Source organism: Alligator mississippiensis, chromosome 1 (genome assembly GCF_030867095.1).
Source record: "Alligator mississippiensis isolate rAllMis1 chromosome 1, rAllMis1, whole genome shotgun sequence".
Taxonomy (NCBI): Eukaryota; Metazoa; Chordata; order Crocodylia; family Alligatoridae; genus Alligator; species Alligator mississippiensis.
This window is the reverse complement of record NC_081824.1, coordinates 247,519,835-247,545,297: the sequence shown is the minus strand read 5'-3', so window position 1 is coordinate 247,545,297 and position 25,463 is coordinate 247,519,835. Positions and strand designations below refer to the sequence as shown.

The 25,463-nt window shown below is 45.7% G+C and overlaps 2 protein-coding genes across 4 annotated transcripts in view; one reads left to right on the top strand and one right to left on the bottom strand.

Annotated features, from left to right (window-relative positions):
- Positions 1 to 14,698, bottom strand: part of LOC102565877 (protein spire homolog 1) — a 43,231-nt gene extending 28,533 nt beyond the window's left edge. For both annotated transcript variants that reach the window (XM_059720462.1, XM_019476108.2), the window contains exons 1-5: positions 12,618 to 14,698; positions 9,054 to 9,085; positions 8,254 to 8,418; positions 6,141 to 6,266; positions 5,814 to 5,879 (exon numbers count right to left, since the gene is read on the bottom strand). In XM_059720462.1, coding sequence (XP_059576445.1) covers positions 5,814 to 5,879; positions 6,141 to 6,266; positions 8,254 to 8,418; positions 9,054 to 9,085; positions 12,618 to 12,858 — 630 coding nt within the window. In that variant the 5' untranslated portion in view covers positions 12,859 to 14,698. The remainder of the gene's footprint in view (positions 1 to 5,813; positions 5,880 to 6,140; positions 6,267 to 8,253; positions 8,419 to 9,053; positions 9,086 to 12,617) is intronic.
- On the top strand, positions 14,669 to 24,688 carry NEPRO (nucleolus and neural progenitor protein). Of its 2 annotated transcripts, XM_019476399.2 has the most exons (9): positions 14,669 to 14,787; positions 15,910 to 16,064; positions 17,281 to 17,357; positions 17,447 to 17,578; positions 17,936 to 18,013; positions 19,553 to 19,911; positions 20,718 to 20,779; positions 21,621 to 21,877; positions 22,845 to 24,688. In XM_019476399.2, the coding sequence occupies exons 1-9, from the start codon at positions 14,688 to 14,690 to the stop codon at positions 23,203 to 23,205; spliced, it is 1,581 nt and encodes a 526-aa protein (XP_019331944.1). In that variant the 5' UTR covers positions 14,669 to 14,687; the 3' UTR covers positions 23,206 to 24,688. The 2 variants fall into 2 exon arrangements, with proteins under 2 accessions (XP_019331944.1, XP_019331945.1); XM_019476400.2 differs by lacking the exons at positions 17,936 to 18,013; positions 19,553 to 19,911 and having other exon boundaries at positions 14,670 to 14,787; positions 17,447 to 17,532.
- Positions 24,689 to 25,463: the final 775 nt, after the last annotated feature.

Below are 25,463 nucleotides of genomic sequence, written 5' to 3'. Positions count from 1 at the left end.
ATTTGGGTAATGTGATTAAAGAGAAGTATCAAGCCAAGATCATATCTGGATCTTTGAGGTGAAGGGAACAGGTTGCTTGTTTGCTTTTCACTATACCAATTCAGAAATACCTCCCTTGAAGTTTTTTGCCTACTTTCCCCTCCATTCCAAAGTCTTTGGTCTTGATACCCTCAAATGCAAAACCTTTAGAAAAATTCTTGAAGAATGACATCTCAGCTGCAGACAAAACCCGTAAATGGCAGAGATGAGAAGAATATTTAGTTGTATATTTAAACATTCAAAGTCCTTTACTAATCCCATTCACTGCTACAGGCTTGGAACCAACTGGCCAAGTAGCAGCTCTACAGAAGAGGACTTGGTGGTTACAGTGGAAAATAAGTTGAATGAGTCAATGTGCCCTTGTTGCCAAAGAGGCAAACAAATACTGGGCTGCATTAGTAGGGGTGTTGCTATGAGATCAAGGGAAGTGATTATTCCCCTCTATTCTGCATTGGTGAGGACACGTCTGGAGTATGGTGTCCCGTTTTGGGCTCCTCAGAAAGGATGTAGACAAGTTGTAGAAAATCCAGAGGAGGGCAATGAAAGTGGTTAGTGGGCTGGGACCCATGACATCAGAGGAGAGGCTGAGGAAACAGAGCTTATTTGGTCAGGAGAAGAGAAGACAAAGGCGGGGGCGGAACTTAACAGCAGCCTTCAACTACCTGAAGGGTAGGGCTATGCGAAGCTTCAGGTGCTGGATTTGATTTGGAGGAGATCCGGCTCAATTCAGTGACCGAATCTCCAAATCTGAATAGAATCAGGGGACCAATTTAAAAGGTCCAAATCGATTCAAAGCTCTCCAAATCTTCAGAAAAGATTTGGAGAGCTTTGACGATTTGGGCAGTCCCTGCCCGCTGCAGCAGGGAGCTGCAGCCACTCTGAGCTGCTAAGTACTAGGGGTGGGGGGAGGGGACCATGGGAGGGGGACCCCTGCCAGTCCCCCTCCCCCAGCCCCCCTGACCCCTGCCAGTCCCCCTCCCCTGCCTGGTCTCCCAGCCCCCCCCCCTTCCCCCCGCCAGACACCCCTACTCACCCCAGCTTGGTACTTTAAAGAAAAACTCTGGTGCTCACCAGGTGCTGCTGGACAGGGGAGAGATCCCCACTGCCCCATACTGTATGGGGGCTCTGCATGAGCTCCCTGACCACCCCCCTGCCACCTCAGCTCTGGCCCTTTAAGAAAAAAGCCCAGAAGAGCCCCAGGACTCACCACTCTTGCAGTGGCCTCAGGGGCTTGTGCAGAGCCCCCCACATGCCATGGGGATCACCCCCCACCAGCAGGAGCGGCAAGTCTGGGGGGGTTTCGTTTTTTTTCTTTTCTTAAAGGCCCAGAGCTGGCCCAGGCAGGGCACCCATGGGGGTTTGGGGGCTTATGCAGAGCCCCCCCACATAGCATGGGGTAGTGGAGATTGCCCCCTGCCCAGCAGCATCTGCCAAGTCAAGGCTGCCTTTTTTTTGGTTTTTTTGAAGTGCCAGGAGCTGGGAGAGGGGCAGGGAATGGGCCTGTCCTGGCTGATTTGGATATTCGGCAGCAACCAAATCTCCGAATCAGATTTGGCCAAATCAAATTGGGACAGTGATTTGAATCACTGTCCCCTGAATTGGTGGAATCTGAATCTGAAGCAAATATTAGCCGCTTCACACAGGCCTACTGAAAAGGTGGTTCCAAAGAGGATGGAGCTGGACTGTTCTCGGTGGTGACAGATGGCAGAACAAGGAGCAATGGTCCCAAATTGCAGCAAGGGAAGTTTAGGTTGGATATTAGGAAAAACTCTCACTAGGCAGGTGGAGAAGCATTGGACCATGTTATGGAAAGAGGTGGTGGAATCTCCATCCTTCGGAAGTTTCTAGGCTTGGCTCTACAAAGCCCTGGCTGGAATGATCTAGTTGGGGATGGTCCTACTTTGAGCAGGAGGTGGGACAAGATACAAGACAGCTAGCCTATCAGTTATGCTCCATCTGCTGTACAAATATGAAGCAGCTGGAGGATAGACAATGGAGAACTATCTCCCGAATTACTTATTGATTGCATTGAAGAACACTAGAAATTTGAGTTGAAAACGTAATTCAGAAAAGAATGGTCAAACTGGCTAATAATAAAGAAATACCAAGACAACTGACTGTTACAACTGCCCATCAAATTATGTTTTATAGGAAAAAAGTACCACAAGATCCAGTTTAGGAGCCACTTCTTGGGTTGTAATAGCACTTCATCTTACATGACAGACCACAGCAAGCATCTTAGCCAAAAGACCATTCAAAGACTTGTATATCCCACATAAGCAGCCTTATTACCATGAATTTGCCCTAGTTCAGTGGTTGTCAATCCTTTGAGACTACAAAAAAAGGGGGAAAAAGAACAATTCTTCTGTTCCAAAGAAGTCAAAAAGACTACAGTAGGTCAGATTGGCTTTGGCACCATGAATTCCTTTCTGAAATCTCTGGGTTCATCATGTGAATCATGTTTGAATACCTAGCTGTGCTAACATTTTGTGGCACCCTGGTCCTCAAAGCAACTCCAGGGTGTTGTAGCACCTTGGTCGAGCATCTGATCCAAAAATCACCGAAGCTCTTGGAGGTGAAATTGAGAATGCTGCTTTCTGGAGCCTGGTTCGAAAAGCTGCAGAGATCGTGAGGGTGGGCATAGAGCGCACAGCCCCCTGGTCACTATATGTAGGGGCCACACAGCTCCCATAACACCTTGCAACCCACCGATTGCCATCCGCCCCAGATGAGTCTGGGATCCTGCTGAATGAAGCTCATTTTCTGTCAAGCGGTCCAGGCTCCCCACCCTGCATACTGATCCCCCTGCATCCTTAATCAGGGTACCACCACTTACACTTCCTCAAAATTCATTTACGTTCTTTATTAAACTCGACCAGTCTTTGCGTGTTTCTTTTTTATAAAAGTTTATTTATTTTGAAAAGGAGCAGAAATTGAAATTGTGGGCCTTTGGGGCTGTGAGAAGCATTGGGTGCCGATTTGATTCGAAGGAGGTTCGGCCAGATTCGGTGGCCAAATCTCCAAATCTGAATTGAATCAGGGGACCAATAAAAAGGTCCAAAACTGATTAGGAAAAGATTTGGAGAGCTTTGGTGATTTGGGCAGTCCCTGCTTGCTGCAGCAGGGAGCTGGACCCAGACTCCAAGCTGGTAAGTAGGACCCCTGCCAGGCCCCATTCCCCGTCTGCTCCCCCAGCCCCTCGCCCCGTTCTCCCAGCCCCCCCATGGTTGCCCTGTTCGGCCCTTTAAAAAAGCCCCCACTCATGGGTGCTGCTCGGCAGGGGGGGTGGGGGGTAGGAAGCTGGGGTGGGCAGGGGCTGGGAGAGCAATCACCCCCCCCTGCCCAGCAACACCCAGCGCATGGGGGCTTCCTCCACTGCCCCCAAAGAGCCGGGAGCTGGGGCTGGCGGGGGATGGGGCCTGTGTGACTTGGAGATTTGGCAGCAGCTGAACCTTCAAATCAGATTTGGCCAAATCAAATCGGGACGGCGATTCAAATCACCAAATCGAATCACTGTCCCCCGAAATGGCCGAATCTGAAGTGAATACTAGCTGCTTCGCACAGGCCTACTACACACATATTCCAGGCACTGTACTAGTCAGCCTGAGGGTGGTATAACAGCTGCGTACAAGAGGCCTCAATGCTTAGATGCCGAAGACAGGGATGTCCACTAGGTACTCCAGAAAACATATTCCCTGCTAAGGCAATGGAACTCTGTACCCTTCCTCTCCCTCCCATAAGGGATGTGCCCAAGAAAGGTTCTGGCTAATGGCAGGGTTTGCTAAATAAAGAAGTCTGGAACACAGCTTCCAGGTACTGTTGAAGGGTTTGACAGTTTAAAATAAAATTGGATGAAATTCTATAAGGAGATGTGTAAAGTCCTCCCCGTAGGGCAAAACAATCAAATCACAAATACAAAATGGGGAACAAGTGGCTAGGCTACAACATTGCAGAAGAGGACCCAGGGATTAAATCAGCCTCCAAGCTGTATTTGAATCCCCAGTGTGCTCTTGTTGCCAACAATATATTGGGAGGCATTAACACGCTCCTTGTGAGAAACCAATCTTCTATTCTACTCAGCACTGGTGTAATGTGGGTATTCACTTGGAGCAGTGTCCAGTTTTAGGCACTGCAATTCAAGAACGACAGACAAATTGGAAAGAGCACAGAGAGGAGAACAACAGAAATAACTGAAGGCCTAGAAAATGTGACATACAAGTAAAGTCTGGAGGAACTGGGATTATTTAATTGGGAAAAGCAATAATTAATGGGGGGGGCGGGGGATTTGATAACAGCCTTAAAATATAAAATGTGCTGTTATAAGAAGGATGGTGATAAATCATTCTCTGTAGTTGCAGGGGAAGGACAAGAAGTAAACAAGCTACAATTGCAACAAGGTAAATTTAGAGTGGATATTCAGAAGAACTTTTTTACTGTGAAAATGACTGAACACTGGATCAGATTATATAGAGAAGCTGTAGTGGCATCTCTGTCCTTAGAAATGTTACAGTGAAGATTAGACAAAAACCATAGGTAGAATGGCTAAAACAGATGTTCCTGCCTTGACCAGGGAGTTAAATTGGATGACCTCATGAGGGGTCTTCCAACCTTATTTGATCGACCAGCAGAATCCTATGCAATTCACATCCTGGCTACCATAAAGTAAGAGATTCAAGATGGTGCAGCCTACTGGCTATCTTGGAAACTTAACACTGAAAGACCAGTGGCAGAGAATGTGCAGTGGAGCTCTTGCCCTTGGAATTTGCTTCTCTTGATGCAGCAAAGCCCAGTTGTCTGTTGACCTTGAGGCCACGCTGCAAAACTCATATTTACTCAGGTCTTCCCTAAAAAGTAGCTACACAAGCTTATAGTTTGTGGTTTTCTATAGCTTGCCGGTTTGTTTTAACAGATCACAAAAGTTGAAAATAAGCCCAAACACATATTGCACAAACATTTTCATATGAATAGTTTGAATATGTTTCAAAGTGAATGCTATTTAGACAAAGGGAGTCCACGAGTCTCTTGGGTGGGTTGGGGGTGGGGGGCGGGATCAGGGGGAAAAGTGTGTACTGTTACTGTCTCCACAGACTCCAGACTCCAGCACATTGGTTTATACTGGCTAACCTCCAGCCAGAAGAGCTATTTGTTTTTGGCAGAGCACCGAAGGCACTGAGCCTTGGCTGGGACAGAATAACTCATTTTCTTTGCTCCAACAAGCATGTAGTTCAAGAACTAGGAGATGAGACCATAGGAGCTATGGTAAAGTAATCACGCAATCTATGTCCATCCTGAACTTTTCTGCCTGGAAGCCTCCTCCCATCATTGTTTTTACACCTATGATCAGTGCAAACAGTTGGAGCCTACCGGCCTTGAGCCACCTTGATATGCAAACCTATTCACAGCGTGTCTGAGGGACATAGCAGCTGATCTATACTAGCTTCCCCAGCATTGCTCAGACTGAAATATCTTGAAGTAGCTGCTCACGTGCATGCTTAGTGTCTTTGGAAGTAGATTAAGTGACACTAGAAATAACTATCTTGCATTAGTGTCCATGCAAGGAGTTTATGGGAACAAATTGACATTTTAAATTCACACCCTGGCTTTTCATGCAATAGTTTCCCCTTGTTTACAAGCCCTTAGCTTCCTGAGTTAGAGGGTTTTTCTTTTAAATGGTTTTATCTGTATATTCAGATCAATATTCTATGGAAAAAAGTCACTGGAAGGCCTCACACAAGGGTTATAAAAACAAACAAACCAAAAATCTAAATCCTTACCCAGCAATTTGCCTTCTTCTGGGAAGGATTTTCCAGCAAAGCTACCACATCCATTCTTTTCAGACTCTGTCAAGCAAATACATGACCTGATCATTAGCCTGCACTGCATCCAGTCATTCCCATCTATCCAGTCTGTCACTGAATTGCCAGCTTTCACATTTAAAATTCTTGGAAGACAGAAGTAATTCATAAGATTAATTTGCTAAAGCTTTTAAGAAACACACACTTCCCATTTTTAAAAAAAATATATAACTTCAGCTAAATAACCCTCCTCCAGGGGAAAAAGAATTCGGAGTTAAGGAACAGATAGTGATGGTCCCAAGATACCTCTTTGGAGTTCTGGATGGTAAATGTGAGTTGCTGAAAATCCATGTAGTCAGCAAAGAGAGCCCTAGAGATTGTTCTGTAATGGCTGGAGGCCTCCGAGGGCAAGGACACATGCTCCTCACAGATCTGCAAGACAATGCAGCAATTGATGGTTTTAGAGAAAGTTCTCCCCAAAACAAAGAATTAGGAGGACTGTGCTACCCAAGTAGCCATACATACTTGTGTTCCTGCTATATTCTTTCTAATAAGACCCTTTACTTCTGCTGAGAGTGAAGGAAAACACAACCACCAAACCACAGTTCCAATTTTGAACAATTTATAAGACAGGTGCTATACGCATTTTATTATCTTGTTTTCCATATGTTGGACCTTTAGCTAACTGCCTGCAGCAGGGGCTTTCAACCTTTTTAAATAAGTGCACCCCAGTGGCTGGACGCAGAGCAGAGGGGGAGGTGGCACGCAGCCAAATGTGGAGTGGTGGTGTGGAGTGGTAGCGACTGCCACCGCGTGCAAGCTTTCCTCCCCACCTCATGTCCGGCTGGCCAAGTAGCACCTGTGCGGCCCACAGAGGGGCACCACTGCCTTTGCCCTGCCCTGGCCCTGCTCCTGGGAAGTGCTGTGGGATGGTGGGTGGCAGCGCTCCATCCCCACCTGCCCACATGTACCCCCTAGGGCCTTCCCAAGTACCCCTGGGAGTATGCACACCCCCAAGTTGACAACCCCTGGTCTGCAGGAAGAGCAGCTCTTTCAAGAAGTCACAACTGAAGCTTTTTACAGAGAAAGATGTCATGCTCTCTCAGGTATTTATTTCATTTTCTTTGGTCTCAAAAGAATCCCCCCCCCGTAAGATTACAGCTATCCAATGCCTGGAACACACCAGCCAGCTGGAGAGAGACTGACTGGAGAGAGTGAACTTTCTTGAGACAGTCTAAGCTGACAAAGTGGGAGTTGCTCTCATCCAGTTCTTCAAACAACTTGAATATGCCTTGGATGAGTCACACCTTAGGTTTTCCCCTTTTGTAAACCTTGGAAGTGGGGTTGAATACTTAGAAAAAGTCTAGCATGAGAGCAATTTGGACAGTGCTTTAACTTCAAAACCCATTTCAGGCACGTTGGCTTTAGTAATACTTCTCACAGTGCCGACATGCTAAGTTCTGCTGATAGCAGTTTCCCTCATGGAGATAGGCATTTTTGTATTCAAATGCCCAGAAACAAGTTTGCAATGCTACTTTACGATTGCCTGCTCTCTAGAGGCCAGAAGCCTGGAGAAAGGATTGACATGACTAAGGTTAGCTAAAGCAAGAGTTAGTTCATGTGTTAATCTAAAGTCAGTAAAAACGCTTCCTTTGGCCTGAATGCTGCTTTGGACTCAAGGAATCCTTAATCCTTTAGGATATAGGCAGCATTGCTTAGGAGTGCCCATGTTCTGGCAAACTGTTCTTTGCAGAGCTCTCTGTGTGGCTGCACTTCTATCCACCTATCAAGCAGTAATAGTTTTAGGTAGACAAGATCTGGCATGTTGCTAGGGTCATCTCATCTACAGTGATCTTGAGGTAGGACATTTATGCTTCTTTACACCAACATACCCTGGGGGAAAAAACGTGGTGCATATGGACACCTCAAGTGGGCTGACCCCCAGGAAGTAGGAGGGTGGAGAGCATGAACCAAAAAAAAAAAAAGCAAGTTAGCAAGCCCCAGCTTCACTCCAGATATTAACAGTGTCAGCAACTAGTTGTGACTGAATTAGCAGGGTGGTTCCCCCATTGCAATTGGGAACTGAACCAGCTAATTGTGTGTGGCACTTGCAAGGGGGAAAAGGCTGGTTTTCCTGCAAGCAATAGGAAACATTTTGGGCCATACACACTGAACCCCGTAACCACAGTTGTGTCAAAGTGCAACCACTTTTCTTTCCTCCCCATCCCTGTACAATAAGATCTTCTGGAGTGCACCATTCTCACCTATTGTTATAAGGAGAGTACTAGGTGCCTATCCTCCAAGGCACTACCCAAATTTTCATAGAATGCTCTCCAACAGCTGTGAATGCCAGTACATTAGCATTTTCAACAACTGGACTATTAAAAAACAAACAAACAAATAAACAAACCCAAAAAACCTTAATGACATCCTGAAGACCGATTGCTGGTGTTGTTGCTTCAACATCTAGTTTCAGCATGAGGGAAATCAGGTTTTCCAGGGGTTTGCTCAGCTCTCGCTCCATATGGCTGTCAATGCCCCAGTCCAGGGCATTATAGATCACCATTCCCAGACACTCCAGCAGCTATGAACAGAAGCCAAGGAAGCAAGCGACCTTTCAGATCAATGTAGTAGTAGTTCAGTATTGTAAAGACAGTTCCCAGATGATACCTTCAGATTTCTAACCCAAATAACAACTCTACCCACTTTGGAGGTCATGTGTCTTCTTCACAGAAGGATAAGGTGGTCACAAGGTAATCCTGTCATTGTTGCTCAAGCTGGGTGACAAGGTATAAGAGACTAGACCAGAATCACTTATGATTACAGCGTGCTGAAGTTGTGGAAGTGTGCTGTGGCAGCAGAAATGCACCCACTTTATAAACCCTATAGGTGGCAGTATTGCCAGCTGCACCTCACCCTTTTCCCTTGCAGCATGTACATCAGGACCACTCAAGTAGTTTCATTTCTGAACTTGGCCTTGGGCCTTTCCCTGGTCAAAGAATGGAGACGAAAGTCATCTTCCTTCAGGCCCCTGGCACTCTTCAAGCACCAAGAATATTAAATGACAATTGAATCTTTTGAACATGACCCATTGTTGTAGGACAAGGCAGCTTAGATTTTTGTACCTAGAACATCTACTCAGAAAGGATTATGACTGTGCCATTCCTAGGTTGAAGTCATAGGTCCTTGACACCATCTTGACTCCAAAGAGAGACTTACCTTGTCCTCTGATTGTTGTGTCTTTTGAACATCTGAAAGGGAAACAAGTGAAAGAACATAAGTCTGTAGGGATTGTGAACGGCTTGCTCTTTTTTGTTATAAGATAAAGCCTTCACTAACCCTACTTGGTGGAGTGGCAGAACCATTAACATGTCTTGCTATAGTGCTGGAGGTGAAAGTTCAAGCCCTGCTCTGGTCTTCTGCCACAGACTGCCCCAGTTGATTCAGCTGTAAATGGGCACCTGGTCATTCAGGCTGAGAAGCCAGAAGTGGCCAGATATCATGCTGGCCATTTCATGCCCTTATATGACACTGACTACAGTAACTGGTGTGCCTTAACCACAGCAGCCCAGTGGACTGTTAGGCTTGCATGGGCCCTTGACACTGACCCAAATTTCCCTTTCCAGTATATCATGCAAGTTTGGTTTCTTGCCATTGGGAGAAGTCCTCAGACAGTTTTAACCTCCATTTTCTTGGGGGGGGGGGGGGGGGGGGAAGGGCAGGGAAGGGAATTGGATGAGAATCCAGGATCATTAGAAAACAGTGCAAGGTATGGTTTCCCTTTGATGTTCTCTGCCTCTGGATGCTTCTCAAGTAGAAATAAGAGAAAGGAGCTTCCTTTCTTTCTCTCTCAACACCCACTGCTCCCATGCAGACTACAGATACAACAGGCCTAAGTATAGTTCAGTCAGACTATATCAATGTCACAACCCAAAGCTGTGATTTGTTGTTTGTGTGCGCTTCGGCAACGCTAAATTACATTCCCGCTAAAATTGCAGCTTCTTTGCGCGCTGGAGTTTTCTGCTGCAGAGGAGAACCCTGCCATTCGTATTATACTTTGAGCCCCATTATTGGCTAGTTCTAAATTATGTACACGTGGCAGCAAGTGATTGGCTTGCTAGCCATATAAAAAGCTTCAATGGTTTCCGCCCAAGTTGGAGGACTCTACGAACATCAGGAGGAGGAGACTTCACCCTGTGTGAAGATCTCTAAGCGCTGCGGATCCTTACGGACCCAATGCATTTCTTAAGAAGGCAACAGAGGTCTGATCAGCCTCTAGCCTCTCCCTGTCGCCGATAGATTCCTAGACGTATCCCTTCCTATATACCCAATTTTCGAACCCACTCTTAACAGCTCTGGGGGACCTGGGAACCGAACCGAACCCACGGAGCTTCAGCAACTTCGTGAGGAAAGAACTGCCGAACCCACGGAGCCTAAACCACTCCGGGGCCAAAGAACCGAGTTCGTCAGAGTCCTCCAACGAGGACTCAAGCGGAGCTGCACCTGGAAAGCTGTCCAGCCTACACTGCGACCATCTTGGGTGTAAGTAAATAATCTTTTAAATCAACCACTATGCGTTCGTGACTAATTCTAGCTCGCCACCGGTTTTCTCCGACCCCGCGTGCCCGGGCTGCTGGCCACAGCCCGCGTGCGCAAAGACGGGCCATGGATCGCCCCCCCCAACTCGCACTTGGCGGCGGGATCGGGGCCCGGCCCGCACAATCAAGACTTGCTCTTTGGAAAATGGACACTTGTCTTTTGGCCACCTTTCATCCTAGCGTGGGGGAGCCACAACCCATATAGAGATTTCACAGAAAAGGCATGAGGAAAATCAACTTGCTCCAAACATTGCAGAATAAACACATGCAGAAAGTGACTAGTTATTTTTGTCAAGCATTAGTCCCTTTCCCTTCAGTGGCAATGGCATCATCCATGCATCAGTGTGCACAGGAGGCTGGACTAAGTGACTTAAAAGACCCATTCTAATCCTATGCATATATTATTACTTCTGAAGTCTAGCATTAGAAAGTAAAGAGACTGCAAAACGCAGAACAATTATGCCATCCATGGTGTCCCCTCATCCCCCTGCATAGCTTCAGATTAGGACTCACAAGTGACAGAGTGGGAGGACAAGGAGGAAGGGAATGTTCATCTGAGGATGAAGTGAGACATTCTTCATAAACCCCTTATACAAGCCATTTGTTTAGGTAACACCCCTCTAACAAAGTGATTCAATGTGTTACTATTAGAAAAGTTGATTTCTTCTATGGTAGGGCCTGGTTTAAGTTGTGGGCCCAGCTCGCTAATATCATGGCCCAATCGTGACAGGGGCCACCATACTCATGCTCAGATTGAGCCACTTCTCCCCCACACCATGCCTCTTGATTGGCAGAGGGGGCAGGTTTAATTGCAGCAGGAGATGCCTAGTTCCAAAATCCTCTGATCACTGCTGAAAAGCCCACGCCCCTCTTCCCTCCTCCCCACCCCAACTTCCCTGGAAGAGGCAGTAATTAAGACAGCCCTGGCACCAGGTAAGGGAGTCTGTTTGTTCCTCCGGGCAGGAAAACTGGGGTGCAAGGGGTTGGGGGTGCCAAAGGGCTGCCTTAGTATATGGCCCTGGCACGGGACAAAAAAAAAAAAAAGCCACCTGGAAGAGCAAATGCCATCCCCAAGTTCTCTCCTTCCTGTCCCTTTTAGAGACAGAAGTTACACATAAACCAGCTTAAGCAACCAGAAACTGGTTTAAACCTGTAACAGTTGCCCTGCTGCTAAACTTACTAAAACCTACTGCTGGCTGTGACTGTGGACTACAAGTCCCAAAGGCACCTAGAAGCAAGAAGAAAAAGTAACAAGCAACCATGCAGAGTCCTGTTGCTGTGATTCTGGACTGCAAATCCCAGAGACCTCAAGAGCAGCAGGAAGAGGAAGCGAACACCCATCCCATGCTGGCTATGTGCCAGAGAGGCGTGCTCCAGTGTACTTAACCTGTTTTGTGACACCTTCCCTCCTCCCCTAGGCTGCTAAGCTTTTGCTGCTGGCTGGGGAATTCTTGCCATCATTGCAACAAAATGCCATAATATAGCTGCTTGTTGGGGAACTCCCCAGCAAACAGGCATATTGTGGCATTTTTATTGCAAGTCACATTTTTTCGTGAAAAAAAGAAATCACTTAATTTTGTGATTTTCACAAAAAAGTGTGAAATCACAATTTGAACTAGGCCCTATCCCACAGTATTTTTTTATCCAAAGACTTCAGAAATACTTTGCAGAGAGCAATAATATTATTATAATTCACCACCACACTAAAAAAAAAAAAATTCTCATTATTACAGACAAGGGAAAAACAGCAGATGCAGCAAAAGAACTGAGAAACTGACTCCAAAGCCAACGCTCTAACCTTTGAGAAACACTGCTGCCAAGATTCCCCCCAATTAATACCCCTTCTTTCCCATTTCCCTATGGGCACCCTAGTGGGTAGGGAAAATAGAGCCCTTCACATTAGTTGCAGATTCACTGGGTTTGGAGACAACCCAAGAAATTCCAAGAGTCAGCCTGCTATTTGCAGAGAAAAATCAAGGGTTTTACTATGGAAAACAGTTCAAAGACAAAACAAACAAACAAAAAAACCCCCAACCTCCCCCACCCCCCAAAAAACCCCAAACAAAAACCAAAACCAAGCAGCAACATATTTTTGGTTATGATGGATAAAATGTTACTAGCTGATTATTTTTTTTAAGTGCAGAATAGAAACAAGAGCCCCATCAATTATCATCCTTGCCCTTACCAGATTTAGAGCACAGCAAGAAGGAAACATTGCCATTGGAATGGATGAGGATGCTTCCAGGGCCTTTTATAACTACAGTAGGAGACCATGGATGAAGCCCTTGAGCCAACTGCTTCATTTTACAGCAGCACTGAAAGCAAATGGCCCAAGCTTGCTCCTCACTTATAGGCTGTTTATAACATCTCAGGAGCTCTTCCAGAGAGACCTTAGTAACACTCCAATCACATCTCCTGTCCTCCATTTCACATGTATCACTTATTTTCTATGCACTTGCTTGTTTGTTTACCACTTGAGATGTTTTTCACCAACTCTACAGGAAGCAGCATCTTCTCCCAACAACCTTTTATGCAGTCTCCCTTTTCTTTCCTTCAGCTGTGACCATTCAGGGCAAATACCTCCTTAAAGGGACACCCTCAATTTCACCATCTGATCTGTACTTATGAATAAAGGCAGAGGGGTGGGAAAAGGGTTCTAGGAAGATTAGAAGCCCAAGTTAAAACTCATGCCTGATATTAACATCACTGACTTCATCAAGTTTATACACAGAATGTGAGTCAGATTAAACTGGGAGCATACAAGCTACTACCAAAGTAGAAGAGGCAATGTAGGATATAATTCAATTTCTGATACAGGTACCCAGTGGGAGGAAGATACCAGGAAAAATGTTGCTGAAAGACTCTGAAAAGTGAGTGGAGTGCAAGTGTGATGTGCTTACAGCAGCCTGTGCTGCGAAGCAGACCTGTAGTGCTGTTGTAGGGTCCAGGGAACATAGAAGAAGCAAGATGTGTTTGGTAGTGCTCTTGTAGTGGACCAATTCTATAGCTGGGAGAAATCCTAGACAAGTTTTTGGGCACACAAGACCCCTCTTCAGGTGTGAGAAAAACATCTTGGGAGCAGATGCCTTCTGTACAATCGTTGGGGAGTTCTGAATACTCCTCACCACTTTTTGCTGTGTTGGGTCAGCCACTACCTGCCTCCTCACAGATACTCTGATCCCAGAAGCAGTTCAGTCTAAATCTGCAATGATATGCATGAGAGAAGCGGATTGTGAGGGACAGCTTCAAGGGGACTGAGGTGCACAGGCCAGTGATCACACCCAATGCTAATAAAGTGACCCTTGGAAAGAACAATGGTCACCAGTCATGGCTCAGTTTCCTTGCCGCCTACTCAACTGGCCAAGAGATTGATTTCTCAGAGACATGGGCACGAAAACAGAAATCCAAACCTAAACTGTATAAAACTCGTCCACACGCACAGGCACAGGGCTGGGAGTCAGTAAGTTGCATCAAGCGGATTGAGGGGCCTGTGTCCTCGCCATGCAGCAGTGAGTCGGCCTGCGTATTCTCTGCTGCACACGGCTGCTTTGGAAACGTTGCCTGATTGCTAATCACCTCAGAAACGGGGGTACCGTTCAGAGGAACTCGCTTTGGCTTTTCTTGTGTTTCTCCAGATGAAATAAAAGCCCCCAGTCACCCTGGCTGCAACATGAGCTGCCACCTCTTGGCCCCATCTACCTCCAGGTACAAAGAACTGTCAGGCCTCCCACTAGAGGTGGCCAGTACCTGCCCTGCTTTGGTGGCCAGGAGGGAGCCTGGTTCATTTGATGCCACCTGCAAGGCTGAGGCGGGTTCCCTGGCTGGCGGGGTGCGTGCTTGGGGCAGGGGGCACCCTGAACAGCAGAGCTCCTGGCGGCTGCCTTACAGCGAAGGCTGCAGGGCAGGTCAGCACAGCCTGGCGGACCTCATGCAATGCCACAGGATGTAGCAGCTGATCTACCCCAGGCTAGGGCTGCCTTGAAGTAGCTGCTCATGTGTCTGGGGCCCCTGCACCCTTCCTTGGTGGGGCCCAGGCCGAGGGGCAACCGCAGACCCTGCCCTTGCCCACACTGGGCTCGCGGGGGCTTCGCACCTCCCACTGCCCGGCTATAGCAAGCCCTGCACACGCACCCCGTTCCCGAGATTCTTGGTACAGCCCGCAGGGTTCCTCCCCCGCCCCCCCAGCTCTGTTTTGGTTCCGCCCACTCATGCTTCTGGCCTCGTCGCCCCGCCCCTTTCCCCGCCCTTAGCAAATATGGCGGGGCCGGAGCTGGGGGAGGCAGTGTGGAATCGGGTAAATGTGCCGTGGCCTGCCACTAGCGCTACGGTGGCTCTGCCGGAACAGCACCCCTCAGGTAGCGAAGGGGGCTGTGTGGGGTAGGCGCGGGCGAGAGGCGGGCGCTCGGGGCACGCGGTTTCAGCTGGCTTAGCCACCGGACTCGTGACGTCACAGGCGCGCCTCTGCGTCCTGGGGTCGTGACGTCGCGCGCGCCTCTGCGTCCTGGGACTGGAAAAGCGTGTGCTGGGGCTGTGGTGTCGCGTGTGTGCGTGCATGGTAGTCAGTAGGGGGTGTTGTAGGGTACACATAGGGTGGCTAACCGTCCAGGGGTGCCCCGGAGTCCAGGAATTCAATCTAAATCTGGAGGGGACTGCTTGGAGTCACCAGGGAGATAAAATATATCGCCTTCATCAAAATAAATATGAAACATTGAATCCAATTTAGACAGTAGGCCACTGGTTCCTATAATGTAGCAGTAATGTGCATTTGCCTTCCTAACATAAAGTCTGCACACCGTCAAATGTACCAGATACGTGAGCACGTGGGCACGTTCGTGCCGTGTGGCACGGGCATGTTGGCGGTCTGGAAACCTCCCAGGATAAATTGTTCGAACGTTGGTAACCCTACAGGCACATTAGGATGTGTATGATGTACATCTTTAATGTTTATTTCCTGCTAGTGGGGTGGGAGGAGTAAGTATGTAGATTTTCCCCCTCCCCCCCCCCAAAAAAAGACTGCAAATTTTTATTGAAAAGCCATAAGCGGTTGCCCCCTCTTTCCCCAAACCCACCCACCCCTTTGTGGTTATTGTTGTATTGCTGCTCCTTTGGAGCATCCAGAGCCCAGACCCGCTGCCCTTCCTCTCTTACTTCCTTGCTCTGTCCCGCTGCATCACGCTGGTTCCCGTCTCCCAGCTAAGGGGTGTGTAGGCAGCAAAAGGCAGGAAGCGGAAAATGGCTTTTAAAAATTCCTTCTGGATTTTAAGCTGTTTCATGTGAGGGGAGATGGCAGATTGGGGTTGCAGGCTTTACTTTAGGGGATGCGTTTCTTTGGTCATTTGATTTTGGGGTGTGGACTGTTACATGATTGTGCTGTCTTAAACCATTTATTTCATGTGGAACTGCAAAACAGTAATGTGTCTCCTCCCCCCCACTCCTCTTTTCTCTCCCTCTCACCCTTACTCCCTCCACCCCTGCAGTGAGATGCCTTCCAGCAGTTAGTAAAGAGTGCTCTGCCACTCTCACATGGCTGAACAACAAAGCTGTGGATGCTGAAGGAAGAGTCCTGCATGCGATCCTTTATGTCTGCCACAGCAAAATGTCTCACCATAAAACCTACCTGGCTCTGAAACAGGTCAGCAGGGAAAATCATACCGATTCATATTATTTTGCAGTAATAGTTGATGGAATGAGCTTTCTAATAATTTTTTCTTACAACCATGTTCTGAAGAAAAAAATTGAGATCTGGGTTTTGGTAAAGTTTCATAACATTGTTCACATCCATTTTATTCTAAATGAATCTCATTCAATTAGGTTTTATTGATCCTAGATAGAGAATTTGGCTGCTGGTGAGAGATTTTACCACTCCATTTCAATGGGAACAATACAAGACACTTTCTGCTTAAGTTAAAAACCTAAATAAATACAGTAAAAGTTCTGTTATCCAGCATCCCTTGGGAACGGAGGATGCTGGATAACAAAATATGCCGGTTAATTGAGCAGCCCCGGCCACCGCTTCTCGCGCCGTGTCTGGGGTGTCCCCTCCGCCCCTCCCATGGCGGGCCCCGCGGGACAGGGTGGCGAGTCCTGCACAGCCTGTTATGCCCACGGGCTGTGGGGGCTTGGCAGCACAGGCTGCTTTGCCCTGAGCAATGGGGGCTCAGAGAAACCAGAAGTGCCACGGTGAGCACTTCTGGTTTCACTTTATCTTACAAGCCGACATACCAGTTAGTGGAGCATGCCAGCTTGTAAGATGTCAGATAACATAACTTTTACTGTAGTTCATTTTATTCGCAACTTTCAAGAAGTTCAATATAAAACATTAGATAGGACAGAACTTGTATTTCTGTTGAGAGAAGGGGGAATAATTCAAAGGTTGCCTTAAACACTGTTTCTACTAACTTGAATGTTTTTCAAAGGTGGTCTCAAAGCAACTTTCAAATGTAACAGAACATGGAATGTTTAATAACATTTTGTGGTATGGGTATGAAATACGCTGCCTGTTGCACTAACAAAACAGAGGTTGGAATCTAGATTTTCTGTTCTGATTCTTATGATTGGTTTCTCCTGAAGCTTGTTTTGCAAACTTAATTTAAGTAGCCACAATTGCAAGATGCTGCCTGGAATGTGTAGGATCAGTTGATAGTCTTTGCCTGAGTCCTATAAAGTCCACGTTCACAATAATGTCATCTAGAGATCCTCCTTGCCCTTGTGTAGATATTTGTGTGCGCCAATGGGTTTGGCACCAGGTGTGGCAGGCCTACACATCAACAATGGACAATACTGACTAATAAAGACCTATTGATTGAGAAACAAAAAAGTATTGACCAAAAGACTTGTTGGTTTTTTAGGTAGAACAAAGCTTGAAGCGTTTGAATAGGATGAACTTAGTGGGATACGTTCAAGACCTGGCAGAACTGTGTTCCAAGTAAGTGTCATTACCTCCTGTTAGACTGAATGCTACTTTTAGCCATGAAGAACTTCATGCTAAGTGTAACCACCACCCCCTCACTACAGGAAAAATAAATCTGAAAATCCTGGAGAGCATCTAGTTCCCAGCCAGCCTGTGATGGAAGTAGTAGCAGTGAAGGTCTTGGGAGGCTGTAAGTTGTTGCTGCGTCTACTGGACTGTTGTTGCAAAGCATTCCTGTATCCTTCTTAACAAACCTGGGAGCCTGGAAGTGAAAATTCTTACCAGAAAGCCAAATATGATCTGCTGCAGGCTTCTCATTGCTGATAGCATTTGATAAACGGACAAATGTTGTTTAGTTAAAAAGCCTTTGGTTACAGGCAATTGTTTTCAGATCAGCAGGTACGGACTTTGGGCTGCTGGCGAACTGCTGTTATAGCTCTAAGTAACCCCGAGTTTGAACAGTCCTTTCCTGAGTAATTGCCAGGCATAGATGGGTTTCTGAACTGCCTTGTAGGAAAGTCTCTGCTCAGTGAATTACACTGCACACTGTTTTTATTGGTTTTTTTTCTCACCTTAACAAGCTTTATTTTCAGCTTGACCATTAAACACCTATGTTTGGAAGAATTCATACTCTTGAATACTGTGGTCTCAGGATTGTTGAGCAGATTATGGTTTGTATACATTTGAAAAGATATATATTTTTACTTTTTTTAATTTTTTTTTTTTTTGTTCATCATCTGCCTGCTTTGCCCTAGTTACTTTAATCAGTACATAGTATGACACAGGCCTCGGTGCCTGTTGTCACCAAGAAATGGCAGGTGTTGAGCTAATGAATCAAGGCTTCTTCCCTCCCCTGACTTGAATGGCTCACCCTACCTGAAATCGGACAGGCTTTTACGGGATTCTCAGGAATAGGTGCTAGTGTAGATGGGGGAAGGGTTCATACTTGATGATGAAAAGATTTCTATGGCACTTATAATACCACCATGATGTTCAACTGCTGGGTTTTTCCAGTAAGTGATTTTTAACTGTCTTGTGTGGAGAATATAGTTGGTAGAATGGAGCTGTTCCTTACTAGCCCTGATTCTTCCAGTGAATCATTTTACGAAGAAATGACAAAAAGATTCAAACATAGGCTGAAAATGCTAGCATTGTTAATTAAAATATAGAGTTACTCGTGTGATATGGCATCAATGTGTATGCTAACCACTCTGTTCAGAACAGGATAGCTTTTCTTCAGGTGGCATTGAACAGAAAAGTGTATATAATGTTAAAAAGGCAGATGAACAGGCCCACTTGTACTGAATTGGAGGAGAAATGGTTTGTGGGGAAGAATTTTAATTAAAGAGCCTTGGCTTGATGTCACCTGGGAGTTTGCTCATTCCTAAAGCTTGTGAAGATCCATGAGGTGCATTATATGGGGGAAGAAGTCTCTGTAATGCAGGCTGTGGATGGTGTGTTCACAGGGTTGAATCAGTCCCAGTCTATATCCTGCATCTTCTGAAGCTCTCAGACACCTCCATCAAGTGAAGAACTAGCATTGAAAAGGGAGGTCAGGCTACTAGTCAGGAAGTACAAATGTGGGGTGCAGCAAAGGACAGGTGGCCTGAGAGCATAAAACCAGAGCCCAGAAATGCATGTGTGTTGGGGGGAAAAACATGGGAGGGGAAACCTTTGAGAACAAGGAGCAGGTACCAAATGTGAGAGTGCTTGTTTAGTGAATACTGTGGACTCCACTTATGCCTCCTAGGTAAGTGCATTATTTGTTTAGCTGCATAATGCTTCAGACCCAACTTGTTGCCTGTTGTTTATATTTGCGTAAATCACTTATGAGCATAGTACCTTTAGCCCTCCTGTCTACTTAATTGAATTCGTATTAGGTGCATAGTAATGCATGTCTGCTAGCTAACTGCTCTCCATTTAAGGGTGCCAGAAATAGTGTTAAGAGGAAGTGGGTGTCAAAAAGGCTATTAGCTTTGAAAATGAGAGTTAGCTGGTGTTGGGGTTACCGATGCCAAGGCACTGACAGTACCGGGCACATAATAAGCACTGATTGTTTACTTTCAGCCTGGATATGTTCATGTGCTGGGGTAGTACACAGCCTCTTTTGCTCCCTCAGCTTTGCATTTAATGGGGCATTTTTATATGGGCTAGACCAGCTAGTGTCTGTAGGCAGTTCATGCCCCTGTGTTTTCTGTCTGTCTCCTCAGGATTCTTTATAGATGCGTGTTACAGAGGCTTACGTCTTTATATGGGGCGTTGTCTGGGTTGCTGCAGAAGGTGTCCGAGACCCAACAGATGCCCTATGTTAAAGGGTTTACCTTCCCCTCTGAGATTGCTGAGTTTTTGGGAGTTAATCTTTCTGTAGAGATCAAGAAAAGGAAGTCTCAAATACTTACAACAAAAAAAGCAAGCAGATGGCTGAACAAAGTGTTCTCTGCAGAACCTGAGACAGCAGCCAGGCCCCGTGTAAAAGAAGCCTTGGCCATTCCAAGGGTTAAAGTGAAAATGGGTGCCCAGCGCCCCATTGACATTGGGAAGCCTGTTCTGGTGAAGAAAACCAACCAAGGTAGAGTTTTGGTATTTTGCAGGGGAAGGGGGAAAGAGGGCTCATGTTAGAAATTTGGTACTGGCTCTTTGGCCCTCCTTAACTTGCATCCTGTGGAACGCAGCAGTCACTTGTAAGGCCTAGTCCAAGGATATTTGTGTGTGATCTTGAGGTTGTCTGGTCCAAATGCATGCTAGGACCTGGGATAGCTTTGCTATTATGTAAAGCATTAACTTGTGCAGCTATGTTCCTGCTTTCTGGTGGTCTGTATTAGCTTTGAGGGGATGTGAGTAATTTGTACTTCAGAAGTACAAATGAAGGAAGCTTCCCATGGCCCTATATAATTGTTCTTTCTCATTAAATCCTCTCTATTTTAGAGAGAGGGAAAGTGAAGTGAAATGGAGCGTGTACTAGCCAAGAGCTGAGCACCAGAACCCAGTTTCTGACTCCTAGTTCTGTCCTGTAACCACAAGACACTCCTTCATCCTTGCAGTGGGTCCCAAGCATCAAAGCATTTTATGGGGTTTTTACCCATCTAGTTTTTGGGGTTTTTTTTCAATTTTGTCCTGTGCATCTACCTGGCAGATGTGTATAAGTCTTTCTCACCTGCCTTTCTGCTTTTTGGATTGATTGCCTGCTGGCAATTGCTGAGCATGGATGCAAACCAGGGTCTGTTAGCTTGTGACCCAGTGGTCCTGCATGGCAGCGCAGCACACTGAACACCCCAGCTGGGGTGAAGTTCTGCAGTGCAGTTCTGGAAAGAACTTGCCCAAATATTTTTTTTTCCCATTTTAAGTGATGGTTTTTCTTTTCTCTCCCCAATTCAGGGAAACAGCTGGGATTTGATGTCAAGACCTTCTGCAGACAACTGAAAGCCCAAGTCCCAGAGGTCTGTATGGCATAATTTAAAATAAACTTTTACCTTTTGGAGAAGGCTTCCAGCCCAAAATACTTTTCATGCATTTTAGACCAGGGTGCCATAAGTGGCACAAGTAGCCTCTATGTATAGTACATAGCAGATTGGGGAGGGGACAGGCAGCACAGTAGTAAACAGGGTAAAAAGCAGAAAGCAAAGCGGTGAATAGAACAGCAGGCAGAAGGGGATAGGAGTGACATTCGGGAGAGGATAGAGGGCTAATTTGTGACACATCTACCAAAAATGTAGGCCCCTACTCCTTTAGACATTATCCCTCCCCATGTTCTTTTGCCATGAAAACCATCAGCTTGGCTTTAATTAATTGGCCAGGTGCTTTGCAGGTAGGAACAGAGCACTGTTCTATGCCTCTGTCTTTGATCCAGTCCCCTGCATTTACAATGATGATTTATCTAATGACTCCTCCAAACCTCCACTTCAAACCCTTGCATGTAATTACAAGATGCAACACACTTGAAACATTGCATAAGTAAAAGCAGAGAGAAGGCACTCTCGGTGCCCAGCCTTAGAGGCATTGTGTAGAGCTTGTGCTGGGGAGTCTCTGTTTTAAAGCTGGAGAAAGCAAATGCAAGGAAGTGGAAGAACTTCCCTGAATCACAAAGCAAGTTAGGTAGAGCTGGAAATAGAGCCTTAATCTCAAGTTTTGTAGTGCTGTACTCTTCCTGGCTAGACCACTGCTTCTCCACGCAGTAAAAGGGTTTTCTCTAACACTAAGCATCTCTGCTTCCCTCCTGTGGGAAGCTCAACATTTTGATGTTTTTTAGGGACTGACTTCTTCCCCTTTTATTTCTTTCAGGATAGAAGTTTCATGCTAACAGTTCCTGAAGCCAAAGTGAGGCCAGCTCCACTTTCCTCTTGTGCAACAAGGTCTCAGCGTGCCAGATCTCTGGTGCTGACCCTTCGGGAAGCCCACTCTTTCAGGGAACTCACAGAAGCACTCAGAACAGCCATTCTTTGGTTTAGAAGCAAGAAGCTCAGGGCAGAAACCTGCTTTCTAAAAAACAAACTATTGAAAAGCAACCGGCTACAGCATGTGGAGGCCCAGGGATGCAGGTATGTTTCCTTGAACATGGATATAAGGTTTCTAGGGACAGTACTTCACCGTAAATTACTCTTTAGGCCTTGGCTGTGTGGGAAGAGTGCATTGGTATAACTTTAAAGATTGAAATCAAATTCTGATAACTACATGAGTAAATGTCCTTCTTGTACCCTTCTGGCACAACCACAAAAGTGTGTGTGTTTGGTTTTTTTTGTTCCTAAGTAACTGAAGGTAAACATGGTTTGAGCTCAGTTGAAACAAGCTACTCTTAAACTGAAATGTTTCCATTGCAATATGGTACTGGTTTAGTTAAACCTGTGTAAGTCTCTGTGAAGACAGATTGGTGGAATATTTACAGATACAGAAATGTAAAGAGACTACTACAAATTTAAGATGATCCCCTCCCCAGTAATTCAATTCTATATATAGAAAGTTGACAACCTTGCTGTAACTTTCCATGCAGAATCAAATTATCAGAGGGTCACCTTAAATTTGTGTCCTGTACTGTCTGTTCTGCCTCCTCCTCCCTTTTATGGTCAGGCATGGCTCTGGCTCCATTGCTGCCCAGAATGCACAGAAGCTCCAGCCTTGGAGCTGCTACCTGGCTGGGCGGGGGCTGAGCTTCCATGTGCTGCATACCTCAGAAAAGAATAAAGCCAGAACCAGAGCCATGCTTGACAGTAAGTGGCAGAGAGGGCTGTGACAGATTTGATTCCGAGTTTGGCCAGAGTCAGATTTGCAGTAACTGCCTGTTGTGTGTCATGGATTTGAGTAAACATTGTGTCCCTACTAGGAATGAGTTGCTTTTTGTGGAAGCTTCAGCTCCTATTTTGCAACACACACAAAAGATGGAGAAGTACCCAAGTACTGAATCTCCCAAAACAGACAGGGTTGAAGCTTAGCCAAGTAGAAACATTTTACTTTTATCAGTCACTGAACTGTGTTCTACCTTTCTCTCCCCCTGCCCCCTTCTCTTTAAAGCTTGCAGAAAAAACTGAGCTGCGTCAAAGCATCTATCCGCAAATTCCTGCTCTCTGGCTCCCAAAATGCACGTTTGCCAAAGCAGTATTACAGACTAGGGTCCTGCTGGCAGAGGAGAATCAAGATGAAACTGTCCAGAAAGTCAAAGAAGACTCCAAAGTTTGGTCAGCAAAACGTTTCTGCCATCCTTGAAGGCCACAAGACTAATGCTGCATCCTTTCTTCCTGCTGCCAAGCCCTTCAGAAAACAAAAGGTGGGGACCTCTAAACCAAAAGCAGGGAGAAGAAATCCTTGGCCTTTAATGAAAGAAGCAACTGAGAACGATGATATAGACAACATTTTTGCGGCAGTGGGTGTGTGACGTGCAGGTGAGGTTATTTTTGTCAAGCTTTACTTGTTACAATTGCCTTTAGCTTCTCTGTTGCCTTCCACCTGAAATCACAAGAATGCTGCTGACACTTTGTTCACACTTGGAAGTTGACTGTGACAGATGTACTGCATAGAAGAATGTGGCCTTACTAAGCAGTTTCATTAAAGCAAGATTTTACAGTGGGATGTTGTGTATGTGTAGTAGACAGGACCCTAGCATCCAAGAATATGGGGCTGTCTGGGGAATAGCTTTTTTGTGAACTATTTTTCTTCTAAGGAAAAATGCAGTGTCCCAGGCTCTGTTGTATGCTGAGGTACCAAGTGTTTAAAAGCCTTGCATGGAACATAATCTCCACTAGAATGTTTGGTGCTATGTAATAAAGGAGGGCTTCTTACTCCCTAGACTACCTACTAATAGTAGAAGGAATCTTGATATAATTCCTTCCCTGCCCTGGGAGAGAAGCTTTATAGCACTGAATATTCAGTATATTCCAATACAAACCATATTGCATTATTCCTCTTAACATGTTCTGTACAGTAACCATCACCTGAGAACAGGTAGTGGAACATGTAGGTTGGATTTTAGGGAGCATGTTCTGAATCCAGAAGGTTCTTACTACCTGTGGGAAGTTAAGTCTCTCCTGAGTGACCCACAGGAGCCTTGTGATAACAAGCTGGAGCAAGCCTCTCATAACTACCTCCAGGAGCATTCCTTCCATGAGAACCTTTGTTCTCCATAGTGATGCTACACAAGCAAGTGACACAGCTCAGGCTGAGCTGCCAGGAGAAGTGAGTGGCTGCCACATGACTGCATAGTATAAGTAGCTGGACTACTTCAAGGAGAGCTACCCCCTGCAGTGGATTCTCCTTCCTGAAACTGAATAACACAAGCAGATAGTGTTGCACTCCTTTCAGGCCTCTTCATGGTCAAGAAAGAGGAGAAAGTGGGTTTGTGCCTTGTTTTAAGTTTAAGTACTAACCAGATGCTTTTATTAATCTATAAGCAGTGTCCAGGAAAGTGTGATTAAGTTCTTCCCAGTCCAGCAATCTGCTGTGTAGGAAGAACAAGCCTGTTATGTTCAGTGAAACTACTCGTGCATAAATACTTTCCAAGAGTGCTTGGAAGGGCAGCAATATTTTTTCATGTTCATCTTATCTGGCATTGCACTATGACATTCAAATCTGGCAGTTCTCACACTTTTAACAAAGGATTATCTGTTTCCACAAGTCTTCCATACACACCTATCTGGATCCATCATGCAAACTTATGGTGCCCACAACAATGACCTTAAGCATTAGTGCTTACTGGTGGCACATTTTTACAGTATTCCTTCATATCATTCATACTTCTGTAAAGTCAGAGTGATGGTGCCTGTTTGGGGATATAGTCCTTTATTTCATGTTTCTCATGAATGTTACCAGGTTTCAGTGGGGACAGTTAATTCTACTCCTGAATTAATAAAGCTTTGTCAGAAGCCGTGTTGCAACTTTCTTTGCTTACAAGTGTTTTACAAATACAAACCTGCTTACCTATATTGTTGAATGCTGGTTTCAGCCAACAAACTTCAGTTCTGTAGCCTGACAAAAGACAGTAGAGGCCAGCTTCTGATAGATGTCTGTCTGTTTACAAGTGAGCATTAAAATAAGTCATGGATATAGTATTTTTTTGATGAATAACTTCTAATATGCAATTGCTAATACTGTCACACCAGTGGGTTAGATATATGTAGGGGAATACTTCTGTCAGAACCCCAGGTGAGCTATTTCATTCTTGGAGATTAAGTAGAAATATGTGGCCTTTCCTCAGGATCTGACCATGTTAAGTCCTAGGGAGGAAGGGTAAGTCAGCTTTGTTAGGATTTAGACCCCAGATCATAAGTTTCACCCATTAACCCAAGCTGCCAATATCATGCAAGTGAATCTTTCAGAAAGTTTAATAAGTCTACACCAAAAATTGCCTTGAAAGAAGAGACCCGAGGAGAAGGGTACTGTGATACCTGAAAGTTTGCTTATGTCTATGCCAAACACATGGTATCACCCCTAAGAATTCCTACCTCTCATGTAGCCGCAAAGGTGCAGGAAATAACATCCCTTCAACATTATCAATTATACAGACAATAAATGCCTAAAGTGTTAGTCTTTCTTCAAGATTATTTATCAAAATCTTTGTTTAGTTGCAGTTAGTTTAGGCTGGATGAACCTGAGTTTCAGGTAGCTGGAACCCAGATGACTTCAGTCTGTACCCTAGTA